The 15,447-nt window shown below is 45.2% G+C and overlaps 1 protein-coding gene across 1 annotated transcript; it reads left to right on the top strand.

Moving 5' to 3' along the window:
- Window positions 1-11,701: 11,701 nt before the first annotated feature.
- LOC306932978 (carbohydrate sulfotransferase 3-like) lies at window positions 11,702-14,582 on the top strand (the record flags this gene model as incomplete). Its single annotated transcript, XM_079514949.1, has 3 exons — window positions 11,702-11,781; window positions 12,531-12,980; window positions 13,895-14,582. 3 exons carry the CDS (start codon window positions 11,702-11,704, stop codon window positions 14,580-14,582), a joined length of 1,218 nt encoding a protein of 405 aa, XP_079371075.1.
- Between the last annotated feature and the right edge of the window lie 865 nt (window positions 14,583-15,447).

The following is a 15,447-nucleotide window of genomic DNA, read 5'->3' as shown; positions in this document are numbered from 1 at the left end:
TACAGCACTGTGTGCTTCCATATCTTGCTTTTTGTTGATGCTGATCTAACTTTTCCAGCAGGACTTGGCAACCTGCCCACAGAGCCAAAACTACTGGCCCAAACACACGCCTGTGCATACGCACGCACGCACGCACGCACGCACGCACGCACGCACGCACGCACGCACACAGTATATTAAATATCAGAATGTTTGACTCCCTGCTGACTTGCGATGGATTCAGAATCACGTTGTTTCCTCTGGTCCAGTGCGTAAGCAAACTCACTAACACACTTTTTGAATAATGTTTAATTTTCAATGTTGCAACACTTAAAATATAGAATATGAAATGTTAACGGTAATATCGTATCATATCGATATCACAATATTTGGCATAAATACAGAGATATGAAATGTTGTGCAGCCCTACTGTACAGATAGAAGGAATCCGTGTATCTTGTGTTCAATCAATATTCTGTCTGGTGTCCCAAAATTGAAAATCGAAAATTGGCTTGTTTTTCAATATCAGCTTTTTAACTACAAGGATGGAAAACAGAAATTGACTCAAATCGCGTTTTTCTTTTTTGTTAAACACAACTTCTTGCCAAGATAACAAGTATTCTGAAATCGAAAATCCAAAAATGCCCTTTTTCAATTTCCAATATCTGTCTTTCGTCTACATGAATGGAAAATTAAGTCCTATTTCCGCTTGTAGTGACCTCAAAAGACAAAGATTTGTGTCAAAATCAACACTGCTGGACAATCAATATCTGTAGCCATCTTGGTGTATGTGAGTATTGTAAGCCTGAGCGGTCTGTTGGGCATCTTGTGGTGCACAACACTATAATTATGTTGTCCCAAAATTGAAAATCGATTGTTTTTCAATATCAGCTTTTTAACTACAAGGATGGAAAACGAAAATTGACTCAAATCGCGTTTTTCTTTTTTGTTAAACACAACTTCTTGCCAAGATAACAATCCAAAATCCAAAAATGCCCTTTTTCAATTTCCAATATCTGTCTTTCGTCTACATGAATGGAAAATGAAGTCCTCTTTCCGCTTGTAGTTCTAACACACCCGGAACCGATCCGGAAGCTTCCAATATGTTTTTAGCTAGCCGACTGTAGGGCTAACAGATTAGCACAGTACTGTACTGTACAGTAGCCTACAGCAATCTTGCGTGCGGGACGGACCGTCGGAACAGGACGGGTCCCTCGGACGCGGCCGTGGATCTCCCGGTGCACCCCATTTATGATTATTGATTATGATGATCGCCCTTTTTTTAATAGCCGAGGCCTACTTTATTATACAGAAACAAAAACACAATACAACATCAAGACAATGAATGCTTTGTGCCTGATCATATCTGTTCTTATCCTTGTTTCCATATCTTTTTTCAGTCCTGTGTGCGCATGTCACCGGAGGAGACAATACATTCATTTATTGTTTTAATTTATTTATTTACAATACATTTCTAAGCGATATCTTTATATAGTGCTGGGTGTGTGGGTGTGATGCAATGATAGCCATTGCATACATTGCAATCGGATTCAGCACTAAGATAATAGATAATTAATTTAGAATTAAATTAATCGATAAAATAACGCATTATTCAATGATGCGTTATGGCTACGCACTGTGTGGGTGCAGATAGCCGATCTACAACCTCATAGCCTATATGAATATGTAATGAACCTATATGATGATAATAATAGATAGCCAAATGTGCTTCCTTGCACACTTTTGATTGCACCTGTTAAAATCTTATTCAGCTGTGAGCAGATAGATAGATAGATAGATAGATAGATAGATAGATAGATAGAGACAGACAGACAGACAGACAGACAGACAGACAGACAGACAGATGTCAATCATGTCACTGCAGTTCAATTAAATGCTATTTTTAACTAAAACTTTTAGCATCAATAATAATCGTATAGTGTTCAACATTTGTAAACGGCAATGCTGCCAACTCTCACGCTTTGAGAGTGACAGTCACGCAATGTGGCCACGCCACACCTCCCATTTCTCACGCACGCACAATACGCACGGCGAGGGGGGGCATATAATGTGCCAAAAAAGCCAAGTCGGCTCTCAATGTTCTCCGCGGCTCCGCCGCGTAATAACGCGCGCGCATATGTGCGTCCTCCCCAACGGCAAAGTAGCCGATCTGCATGAGATAATGCAGCGCTGTTATATGCAGGCAGCAGACTGCAGTAGTAGGGTAACTATAGTGAACCACCAAATCGTCAGCAGGTCCCTGACTGTGACGCATGGAAATGTTTATGGAAAACAATAGCCTCCACAACAAGTGAGTAGCCTAAGTGACTATCTCTCTGGCGTCTCTTGCGCGAGATGAGCCAGTGCGCACATAAGTCCTTGTGTGTGTGTGCGTGTGTGTGTGTGTGTGTGTGTGTGTGTGTGTGGGGAGAGGGGCCGCATCGCGACTCGTCGTTAGTTCTGTTCAGAGAGAGAGAGAGAGAGAGAGAGGGAGGGAGAGAGAGAGAGACTCTCTCTCTCTCTGGGGAGGCAGAGAGAGAGAGAGAGAGAGAGAGAGAGAGAGAGAGAGAGAGAGAGAGAGAGGCAGAGAGAGATAGGGGGACTCTCTCTCTCTCTGGGGAGGCAGAGAGAGAGAGAGAGAGTGCCCACAGGTGTGTGGGCATGGGGAAATCATGAAATAAGAAAATGTAAAAAATAAGGCATTTTCCCAAATTTAGAATTTTTATTTCACAACATATTCCCCAATTTCCACTGAGGTTCTGGGTGTCACGGTTCGAGTCAAGACAGTGAATGAGGACCCAAGTGCAAGATGAGAGGCAGAGGCAGCTCAGTTCAAATGAAGGTTTTATTTTCACCAAACCAGAGGAGTAGGCATTCATCAGTGTCCAGGTACAGGCAAAGGTCAAAACACGGGTAGGCAGTCAGAAGTGAACACAGAACAAGGAGTACAAAGGGAAACACTAAACTGGGAAAACTAGGGGATCTGAAATACAGGGCAAACGAGGAGTCAAGGAACAAGGTACTAACAAATACTCACAGTGACAATAAATAACGAACCAACGGAGAACTGAAAACACAAGGGGATATAAATAGACAAGGACTAACTAGACACAGGTGAACACAACAGACAAAATCAACACAGGGATTGGCTGGGAGACTAACAAGACACAGGAGGAGAACACTACACTAATCACAGGGTTAGACAAGGCAGGTAAACATGGGCAACACAGGAAACCAAGAGACACTAGATACTACAAAATAAAAGGTAAAAGTACACAAAAGTAAAACCCAAAACAAGGAACATAGGGAAACACATGAGGGAGACAGAACAGGTCACGGATCATGACAGTGCCTCCCCCTTAAGCGATGGCTTCCAGACATCGCACAAAACAAAGTCCATAACATCGAGCAGGGCGGGTGGTGGGGGGTCTGGAAGGAGGGACACTGGGACAGGGGATCAGGGCCAAGAGAAAAGACTGGGGCACAGGACTAAACATGGGACTGGCAGGAACAAAGCAGCAAAGAAAAAAAGAATGCAGATCTACAAGCTCAAAACCAGTAGGGGCACAAACACTGGAGTGGCTTAGGGCAAGGGTCACACAGAAAGGCAGGTGGGGAGACACATAGACATGCACACAGACAAGCAGACAGGCAGACAGTGAGACAAACCAAGAGACAAACAAATTAACTGACAGACAGTCAAACAGGCGGACAAACAAGCAGTCTGACATAACAGGGGGGTAAACAGGTTGGAAGGGTGACTAAAAGACTGGGGAGTAGACAGACGCACAAGAAGACTGGCATACACGCTCGCAGACATACAGACAGGGAGACAGGCAGATAAACAAATAGGGAGATCAGCTAATGGGGTGGTAGGAGGACCAACTACAGCCTTGGCCACAGGACTGGGTCTTCTGGAGTGGAACCGGGGGGCGTTAACAGACTGGGGACACAGAAACTGGGGTACCTGAGAACAAGGAGATGGGGGCATAGGGAGAGGAGAACCGGGGTCGGGTGGCCGGAAAGCAGTGTCAGGGGCCAGCGGATGGAGTGCAGTCCCGAGGTCCTGCTGCTGTAGTGCAAGCCTGGGCTCTGACAACTGAAGGTCAGGCCCGGGGTCCGGCAGCAGGGGTTCTGCAGACGGAGGCGAGGCTGCAGACAGGGCTGCAAACTCTGGATAAGTGGCTGCAGGCGGGACTGCAGACGGACGAGACGGGGCTGCAGGCGGGACTGCAGACGGACGAGACGGGGCTGCAGGCGGGACTGCAGACGGACGAGACGGGGCTGCAGGAGGGACTGCAGACGGACGAGACGGGGCTGCAGGCGGAAGCTCCTGGATGCAGGATGAAGGCTCCTGGATGCAGGACGGAAGCTCCTGGATGCAGGATGAAGGCTCCTGGATGCAGGACGAAGGCTCCTGGATGCAGGACGAAGGCTCCTGGATGCAGGACGGAAGCTCCTGGATGCAGGACGGAAGCTCCTGGATGCAGGACGAAGGCTCCTGGATGCAGGACGGAGGCTCCTGGATGCAGGACGGAGGCTCCTGGATGCAGGACGAAGGCTCCTGGATGCAGGACGGAGGCTCCTGGATGCAGGACGAAGGCTCCTGGATGCAGGACGAAGGCTCCTGGATGCAGGACGAAGGCTCCTGGATGCAGGACGAAGGCTCCTGGATGCAGGACGGAAGCTCCTGGATGCAGGACGAAGGCTCCTGGATGCAGGACGGAAGCTCCTGGATGCAGGACGGAGGCTCCTGGATGCAGGACGGAGGCTCCTGGATGCAGGATGGAAGCTCCTGGATGCCGGGCTGCGGCTCCTGGATGCCAGGCGGCGGCGTGATGGGAGGCAGGAAAACAGAGGAGACGGGAGTGACCGCCTCCTGGGGATCAGGAAAAAGAGCACCACGGCTCTCCCATCTGTAGAAAGCCAAATACTTGGCAAATTCACAGTCACTCCTCCAATATTTATGAAGGGACTCTAGGAAGTTGGAGTCTTCATAAAACACCTCCCTGGTTACACCAAAATCCTTCCAGGAAAAGGGTAAGCAGGGCTGTGGAGCAGGCTGGGAAGTAGGGTGGATTGCAGGCTGATGGATAGCAGACCGGACACTTGCAGGTGCATTGGATATGGCAGCCCACATCCCTTTTATAATGCCACCAAGCTTGCCCGATAGGTCTGGACTGGAGTAGGCCACCCGGAGAGCCTGCTTCAGAGCCTCGATCTTCTGTTCAGCCGTGGTGGATGGACGGTTGCAAAACTCCATAATGGAGACCATGGATTGAAGCACCTTGGTGAAATCATCCACCTCTGCGTCATCTGCTGGGTCCATGTTGGTTGGTTCGTTCTGTCACGGTTCGAGTCAAGACAGTGAATGAGGACCCAAGTGCAAGATGAGAGGCAGAGGCAGCTCAGTTCAAATGAAGGTTTTATTTTCACCAAACCAGAGGAGTAGGCATTCATCAGTGTCCAGGTACAGGCAAAAGGTCAAAACACGGGTAGGCAGTCAGAAGTGAACACAGAACAAGGAGTACAAAGGGAAACACTAAACTGGGAAAACTAGGGGATCTGAAATACAGGGCAAACGAGGAGTCAAGGAACAAGGTACTAACAAATACTCACAGTGACAATAAATAACGAACCAACGGAGAACTGAAAACACAAGGGGATATAAATAGACAAGGACTAACTAGACACAGGTGAACACAACAGACAAAATCAACACAGGGATTGGCTGGGAGACTAACAAGACACAGGAGGAGAACACTACACTAATCACAGGGTTAGACAAGGCAGGTAAACATGGGCAACACAGGAAACCAAGAGACACTAGATACTACAAAATAAAAGGTAAAAGTGCACAAAAGTAAAACCCAAAACAAGGAACATAGGGAAACACATGAGGGAGACAGAACAGGTCACGGATCATGACAATGGGGTGAATGAATGTGCCAACACAGTGACATTGTCCTGCATCAGATCACATCAGAATACGTTTTTAAAAGTCTGACTTTTATATAAACCGATATGGATATTTAATAGGAGACATGCTGGGCACACATGGACAAAATGTGGGTTATTATTTAGCATCATATGCAGATATCATTTTCTTTTGCAGTTTATAATTAAGCAAAAAAAAGGAAAAAATATCCACAAATATGTATGATTTTTTGAGTGGTCCAACCACTCCTTTATGGAGCTATGTGTGTGGCTGGCATGGCTGGCTGGCTGGCTGGGTCTGAGCACGAAAACATCATGGTTGTTTTTCACCACCTGTGCGCAACCTAACACACACACAAACACACACGCACATATTAACTGCATGTATTTATGATGATTTTGGGTGTGCCAGTACAGTACAGTACAGTACAGTACAGTACAGTACAGTACAGTACAGTACAGTACAGTACAGTACAGTACAGTACAGTACAGTACAGAAGTGGGACCCCGACACGGTAGCTCTGTCATTTCTCAACCGTTTCTGACTCTGGGTGGCACACCGGAACCGGCCCGGTCCCCCGGGCACGTTCCTGGGGTTCTGGATGTTCCGGGGACCCCGGGGCCCCTAACATGCATGGTAACTCTGTCATTTCTCTACCGTTTCGGACGCGGGGCGGCTCGCCGGAACCGGCCCGGCACCCTGGCCTCGATCCTGTGGGTCTGAAACCCCCCCCCCCCCCCCACCCACACTCACTTCACATGGGTGTGATTTTATTTTCTAGGGTGGGATGTCTGTATTCCTCTAAATCAATGTTAAAAAAGGCCAAATCGACATTAAAAAAGGCATTTTTTTAAATAAATGTTTATAAATGCTTTATAACAGGTCGTTATTGTAAAGTGCTACCTTAAAATCTTATTCAGCTGTGAGCGGATAGATAGATAGATAGATAGTGATGCTTCGTTATCGTGCGAGAATTATCTGATAGTCCAATAAACAGGCTGTAAACATAAGTCATGGAATTATAAGAACTGGCATATTTTAATGATTGCTCGGGATACTTTATTCACACATCACAAATTAGATTGGATCATATCAGTCCGTTGGTCGGGGCGCCCCTTGAAGCAGGCCAGAGGGGTCGTCTGACCTGGAGAATTAGATTGGATCATATCAGTCCGTTGGTCGGGGCGCCCCTTGAAGCAGGCCAGAGAGGTCGTCTGACCTGGCCTGTCAGACGACCTTTGACAGGCCAGTGTGCACAGGGGTGTGCACAGGGGTGCACACTCTTATAAGTAATGGTAACTGCTTAAAAAGTCTACTTTATCCCACCAACAGACAGACAGACAGACAGGCAGACAGGCAGGCAGGCAGACAGACAGACAGACAGACAGACAGGCAGACAGACGTCAATCATGTCACTGCAGTTCAATTAAATGCTATTTTTAACTAATGCTAATAGTTAATGCTTTAACTAAAACTTTTAGCATCAATAATAATCGTATAGGCTATTGGCCTACTTCCTCTTGTTAAACATTTGTAAAGTCATGATGGCACTTCTTTGAAGCCCTATGCTAAAAAGATAAGATTGCATTGCATTATAGAGAACAAGAAAAATTGTTTGCGTGCGTGCGTGCGTGCGTGCGTGCGTGCGTGCAGGTGTGTGTGATGTCGGCTTTGCCGCTTTGGTGTGAACTCTGACCGGTCTGTGTAATGTAATGGACTGCCAGGACTGGTGACGGTGTTTAAAACAATGTATCTGTTAAAGCTATTTATCTGTAAACATCTGTAAAATAAAAGTGGAAAGGATCGGACGACGAGTTATCATTGACCTGTCAATCAAGGCGTGCGCAAATAGCCGTATAGCCAATATTCCTGTACCGCGGCGACAGAACATCAGGCGCAGTGCCGCACTGTGTAGGCCTAGGCCTACCTTGTGTTCAGCTGCAGCATCAGATCAGGATGTAGGCCTAATGTTTACAAAGACTGTAGGCATATAGCCAGGCATGACAGATGACATGCAGTTACTTGAGCTGAATAACGCTAGTCTAAGCCCACACTAATTATCCATAATATATAAATAAATGATGGATTAGGGGTCAGGACAGCTATGCCTTTTCGGGGAGGTGTCAGAATAAATTATCGACTTCTTAGACTGTTATTTGTCTCAACTGCTTTTTTGGATAAACATTCTTTTTTGGATAAACATTCTTTTTTGGATAAACATTCTTTTTTGGATAAACATTCAAGCACAGAGGCACATGAAGTATGTATTAACAGTTAGCTATCTATCTATCCGCTCACAGCTGAATAAGATTTTAAGGTAGCACTTTACAATAACGACCTGTTATAAAGCATTTATTAACATTTATTTAAAAAAATGCCTTTTTTAATGTCGATTTGGCCTTTTTTAACATTGATTTAGAGGAATACAGACATCCCACCCTAGAAAATAAAATCACACCCATGTGAAGTGAGTGGGGGGAGGGGGGGGGGGGGGTACACACACACACACACACACACACACACACACACAAGGACTTATGTGCGCACTGGCACCGTTCCTCATCTCGCGCAAGAGACGCCAGAGAGATAGTCACTTAGGCTACTCACTTGTTGTGGAGGCTATTGTTTTCCATAAACATTTCCATGCGTCACAGTCAGGGACCTGCTGACGATTTGGTGGTTCACTATAGTTACCCTACTACTGCAGTCTGCTGCCTGCATATAACAGCGCTGCATTATCTCATGCAGATCGGCTACTTTGCCGTTGGGGAGGACGCACATATGCGCGCGCGTTATTACGCGGCAGAGCCGCGGAGAACATTGAGAGCCGACTTGGCTTTTTTGGCACATTATATGCCCCCCCTCGCCGTGCGTATTGTGCGTGCGTGAGAAATGGGAGGTGTGGCGTGGCCACATTGCGTGACTGTCACTCTCAAAGCATGAGAGTTGGCAGCATTGCCGTTTACAAATGTTGAACACTATACGATTATTATTGATGCTAAAAGTTTTAGTTAAAAATAGCATTTAATTGAACTGCAGTGACATGATTGACATATGTCTGTCTGTCTGTCTGTCTGTCTGTCTGTCTCTATCTATCTATCTATCTATCTATCTATCTATCTATCTATCTATCTATCTATCTATCTATCTATCTATCTATCTATCTATCTATCTATCTATCTATCTATCTATCTATCTATCCGCTCACAGCTGAATAAGATTTTAACAGGTGCAATCAAAAGTGTGCACATTTGGCTATCTATTATTATCATCATATAGGTTCATTACATATTCATATAGGCTATGAGGTTGTAGATCGGCTATCTGCACCCACACAGTGCGTAGCCATAACGCATCATTGAATAATGCGTTATTTTATCAATTAATTTAATTCTAAATTAATTATCTATTATCTTAGTGCTGAATCCGATTGCAATGTATGCAATGGCTATCATTGCGTCACACCCACACACCCAGCACTATATAAAGATATCGCTTAGAAATGTATGGTAAATAAATAAATTAAAACAATAAATTAATGTATTGTCTCCTCCGGTGACAATACACAGGACTGAAAAAAGATAGGCGATATGGAAACAAGGATAAGAACAGATATGATCAGGCACAAAGCATTAATTGTCTTGATGTTGTATTGTGTTTTTGTTTCTGTATAATAAAGTAGGCCTAGGCTATTAAAAAAAGGGCGATCATCATAATCAATAATCATAAATGGGGTGCACCGGGAGATCCACGGCCGCGTCCGACGGACCCGTCCTGTTCCGACGGTCCGTCCCGCACGCAAGATTGCTGTAGGCTACTGTACAGTACAGTACTGTGCTAATCTGTTAGCCCTACAGTCGGCTAGCTAAAAACATATTGGAAGCTTCCGGATCGGTTCCGGGTGTGTTAGAACTACAAGCGGAAAGAGGACTTCATTTTCCATTCATGTAGACGAAAGACAGATATTGGAAATTGAAAAAGGGCATTTTTGGATTTTCGATTTTCGATTTCAGAATACTTGTTATCTTGGCAAGAAGTTGTGTTTAACAAAAAAGAAAAACGCGATTTGAGTCAATTTCTGTTTTCCATCCTTGTAGTTAAAAAGCTGATATTGAAAAACAAGCCAATTTTCGATTTTCAATTTTGGGACACCAGACAGAATATTGATTGAACACAAGATACACGGATTCCTTCTATCTGTACAGTAGGGCTGCACAACATTTCATATCTCTGTATTTATGCCAAATATTGTGATATCGATATGATACGATATTACCGTTAACATTTCATATTCTATATTTTAAGTGTTGCAACATTGAAAATTAAACATTATTCAAAAAGTGTGTTAGTGAGTTTGCTTACGCACTGGACCAGAGGAAACAACGTGATTCTGAATCCATCGCAAGTCAGCAGGGAGTCAAACATTCTGATATTTAATATACTGTGTGCGTGCGTGCGTGCGTGCGTGCGTGCGTGCGTGCGTGCGTGCGTGCGTATGCACATGCGTGTGTTTGGGCCAGTAGTTTTGGCTCTGTGGGCAGGTTGCCAAGTCCTGCTGGAAAAGTTAGATCAGCATCAACAAAAAGCAAGATATGGAAGCACACAGTGCTGTAGCTCTGGTCCATAGCTCTATAAATGCAACGCATTAGAGCTATGGACCAGAGCTAACAGTGCTGTAGCTCTGGTCCATAGCTCTATAAATGCAACGCATTAGAGCTATGGACCAGAGCTAACAGTGCTGTAGCTCTGGTCCATAGCTCTATAAATGCAACGCATTAGAGCTATGGACCAGAGCTAACAGTGCTGTACAATATCATAATAGACGGTTGTGTTGAGACCCTGGACTTGATAAAACACAGTGATGATTTAGGCCATGTCATCTGCATGCTGTTGGTCCACTGACAGTGGAAGCCTCAGTATGTTGACAAGCTTTTATGGAGATGCTGATTTTCCTTTCCAGCTCGATTTGGCACCTGCCCACAGAGCCAAAACTACTAGTAACTGGTGTACTGACCATGGTATTACAGTGCTTAACTGACCAGCCAACTGGCCTGACCTGAACCCCACAGAAAATCTTAGTTTTAGTCACCTGGAATGTTTTAGTGTTAGTCTAGTTTTAGTCGACTAAATGTCATAAGATTTTAGTCGACTCAATCTACAGTTGATTTAGTCGACTAAAATGTCTTTTGGCGGGCCTTGATGGCGTCGTAATGACTGATTTTACACTTGCTGAAAATAGCCGATCTACAAGCTCACAACTTGTCCCGCTGCGATGCGTTGTGTGCTTGTAGATCTGCTATTTTCAGCATGCAACCAAGTGTAAAATGACTTATACTGGATCTCTTGTCCACTAGTCCCTTCCTAACATGTTAGTCTAGTTTGTATCTGTTGTCAATACATTTAGTATTAGTTTTAGTCAACATAGCTTAGTTTTCATTCAGTTTCCATTTAGTTTTGGTCAGTGAAAAAAGGTAGTCGACGAACATTTTTCGTCTTAGTTTTAGTCGACAATAACAACACTGCTGAGTGCATTGCATTGTTTCTGAACTGTTTAATTTGTCTAAAATTGTTACATGTGATAAACGCAGATGTGTATAATAAAGAAGCAATTGCTTTTGATTTCATCCTACCCCTTTCCTTAACAAGCCACATGTTGGGAGGTTAGGGGAAGTTAGACCTATATTTTAATATATTTATTAAAACAGATTTATTGAACAGATTCCTTCAAGACAGGAGCCGTTGGCGAACACACACTAGACGTCACTTCAAGGTCCACCGTTAAGAATGAAGACCAAGTATGCCATCATCTTCATCTGCATCGTGGCCCTGGTCATCATCGAACAGGAGACCAACATCTTATCGAGGTGAGGGAGGTGGCCTTCATATTGAGATGCAGTGGAAGTTACGGGTCCATTTGGTTCCAGTTGTATACTGTTGTAAACATGTAAATGTCCAATCGGTTCCTAAACCTGTAAATGTCTAATTGGTTCCTAAACCTGTAAATGTCTAATTGATATGATATGATATAGTACTTTATTGTCAATTCGCACTGAAATTTGTCTTGTGGCCCAGCGGCCTGGTACAGAGCAATGTCCACAGCTCAGTCTAGTCCTGGCTAAAAACCTGATTAAGCCTCAAAGTCGACTGATGGACAAAATACTTCTTCAGTCTGACCTTATTGTATGCTGGTTCCTATATATAATTGGTTCCTATTCCTAACTATCTATCTATGATTTTGCTGGTGAGCCCCTGGAACCCCTTCAAGGACCCCTGTGGGTCCCCGGAGGGCCCGGACCCCCACTTTGAGAACCGTACTGTAATATCAATTCTGCAGGTGCAATGAAATTACAATTTGCAGCACCCGACCCGACTGAACATAGACAAAAAGTAGAAAGAAATTAAAGACAAAAAATACACTGCGCAAAATCTAAACAATATAAAGTATAGGCCTCTATGTGTGATGGAGATGGAGATTTAAGGCCCACACATACCCCAGTTTTAGGTGATACGGTGACGACCGCGGTCACGGTGGTTGGGAAAACTACAACATTTGTTTGTACGCTGAATTAGTTTATGTGAAATGTGAGCTAATCAATCCAACATGTCTCATCAGGGTCTCTGATGAGCTGATCCAGAGAGTGACTCCACATCCGACGCCACAAACCCAGCAGGGTCTGCCGTCCGAGGAGCCAGAGGTGGAGGAGGACATCATGGACGCCCACAGCCACAGCGGAGGCCACAAGCACATCCTAATCCTCGCCACGGCCAGGACGGGCTCCACGTTCGTGGGGGAGTTTTTCAACCAGCACGGCGACAATATGTTCTATCTGTACGAACCCCTGTATTACGTAAATGCCATGCTGAAACGCACCACCAACGGGTCGGTGTTGGCAGGGATCCACAAGGACGTTCTCCAGGGACTGTTCCTGTGCGACTTCACCCCTCTGGAAAAGTTCATTTCTCCGCGGCCTCTGAACCATGTGACGCCCACGCTGTACGCTAGACATGCCAGCGCAAATCTCTGTGAAAAGCCTGTCTGCACTCCAGGGGTCAAGGATGTGTGGTATTGCAGATTTTTATAACTTTTGTTTTCACGTAGAGCCAGTATTCGGCCAGTCAATCTATGCTACAAAGGGGCGTGACCCAGAAGATATTGCAATAGTAATGTGATATCGTTAATTGGTCCTAATATCCTCCTACATCAAATATATTAAAAGTTTTCCTTCATGGATTTAGTGGAACATACTTTTTTCCATTCCAAGCATTCAGTTTTGCACGAAAAAAAAATCCTTGGGCTAAATTAGTTAATTAGCTAATTAGTTTTTAGCCCCAAGGATTTTTTTTTCGTGCAAAACTAATGCTTGCAATGGATTCAGAATCATGAAAACCCCCTAGTTCATGGCTAAGCAAGGCTACTTACTTCAATCTGTATAGGCTTTTGAATGTCACCACAAAACTCACATTAGCATATTAGCACATTATTGCTGATGTACTGTATAGGCATTGTTCAGTCTATACTGTATAGGCTGTGCATAAACTGCATATCACTGTATGAATGATGTAAAAGGATATATGGGAACGTAATTCTGTTTGTAAGATAAGATTTAGGCTATTATGCATAGGGGGATTCAACAGCCAGGCTAATTCATTCAGGAGTCTGAAAGCCGTTGCAATTGCAGAGGGAAGCCACAGCGTTTTACAGTAGGCTCTGTGCGGGGTATCCAGAAAGTACCATTGTATGGTTAACTGATCCAGTTACCTTTCCCATAGCTTAGTTTGATTGGCTTATTGGCAGCAATGGAAACAAATATGACACCCCGGCCTCGTATTTGTTTCAGGTTCAAATTGGCTGCATGGAAATTAACCCGAACCCGAGTATGCAACCTTCTGGAAACCCTGGACTACAGTTATTCAGAGAGTCTTGTTTTGACTCCACACTAAGGACTTACAGCTAGAAATGTCCCTCTCTTCACCCAGGTGTAAAAAAAGCTGCGGGCCTCTCAACCTGACCCTGGCGTCCCAATCCTGCCTCACTAAAGAGCACCGCGCCATGAAGACCACCCGCCTGCGCCAGCTAGACATCCTGCGTCCCTTGGTGGAAGACCCTCGTCTGGACCTGAGGGTCATCCAGCTGGTGCGAGACCCCCGGGCCATCCTGGCGTCCCGCATGGCGACCTTCCCCGACATCTTCCAGAAGTGGAGGACGTGGGCGCAGCAGGGCAAGGTGCCCGAGGACGACGAGCATGTGAAGTGGCTGAAGGAGGAATGCGACAGCGTCCGCATGTCGGCCATGGTGGGTCTGAGCCGGCCTCGCTGGCTGCGGCGACGCTACATGCTGCTGCGCTACGAGGACGTCACCCGCTACCCCATGCAGAAGGCCGAGGAGATTTACAGCTTCGCGGGGATACCGTTCAGTTCGCAGGCCAGGGAGTGGATTCTGAGGAACACGCAAACCACGCCGGCGAACATCGATCCTTACTCCACCATGAGGAACTCCTTGGAGCAGGCGGACAAGTGGAGGTTTAGCCTGCAGTACGAGGTGGCCCGGGTCGTTCAGATGGTGTGCGGGCCGACCATGGAACTGTTTGGGTACAGCCTTGTGGACGATGAGAAGACGTTGGTCAATAGGTCCGTCAGCCTGCTTGACCCGTTGTACCTGATGTAGCAAAGATTTAAGCAATATTACACGAGAGGGGGTGGTTTAACGTCATTAACACACGCCTGCGATACTGCAGGAACGAGCCTGCAAGGCGAGTTCCGAAAGCAATGCAGAAGTTCATCAATGACGTTAAACCACCCCCTCGAGTGTAATGTTGCAATTATACAACAGTTACCCTTAAAACTAAGAAAATCGCTGAACAACATTTTTTTAATGACAGATGTAGTCACTACGACCACAAATGTCCCAAGAAACTAGCTAGCCTAAAGCCACCGAGTTTGCTGCGCTCTGGGAGAACAGAGCAGCTGAATTCTTTGTTTTGATTAGGTGTGGAGTGGTGCTCGTTTGAACCACGGCTAGAAGGCTGTTTCAACCAATCATATTGCTTCCTCGAAACGACCTGTTGTATAATGTGCTTTTAATTGTTGCAGGTGGATTGGTGGCCAAAAGGTGCCGTTTCCACACCCAAACTAAACGGGTCACGGGACAGACACGAGATGAGAATGATGCTTTACCAGTGATTGGACATTTGATCCACACACAATTATGTCAAATTATACACACTTACCAGTTATTTGCCTCAATGACACTAACAGGATGTAAGGGATACAACATTCATTGTGCCATAATTGTATTGCATAGTGTGTACTGTGTATTGTGGATTTGCACAGTACTGCATGTATTGTTGTATCTGTGCATATAGGACCCCCTCTAAAATGAAATTGCTGCATCTCAAGGGGCTATCCTCTATTCTGACGCAATGTTCACCATTATTATAATCCACAAGACAACCTGTTTATTGTAGAACGGATATATTTGACGATATGGCTTTACATATTTGACTCAGGTGAAGTTGGCAGTAATGTGAAAT

This window comes from Electrona antarctica (genome assembly GCF_951216825.1).
Source record: "Electrona antarctica genome assembly, chromosome: 11".
Classification (NCBI taxonomy): domain Eukaryota; kingdom Metazoa; phylum Chordata; class Actinopteri; order Myctophiformes; family Myctophidae; genus Electrona; species Electrona antarctica.
Note: the sequence above shows the minus strand (reverse complement) of the source record. Positions and strands in the feature narration are given on the sequence as shown.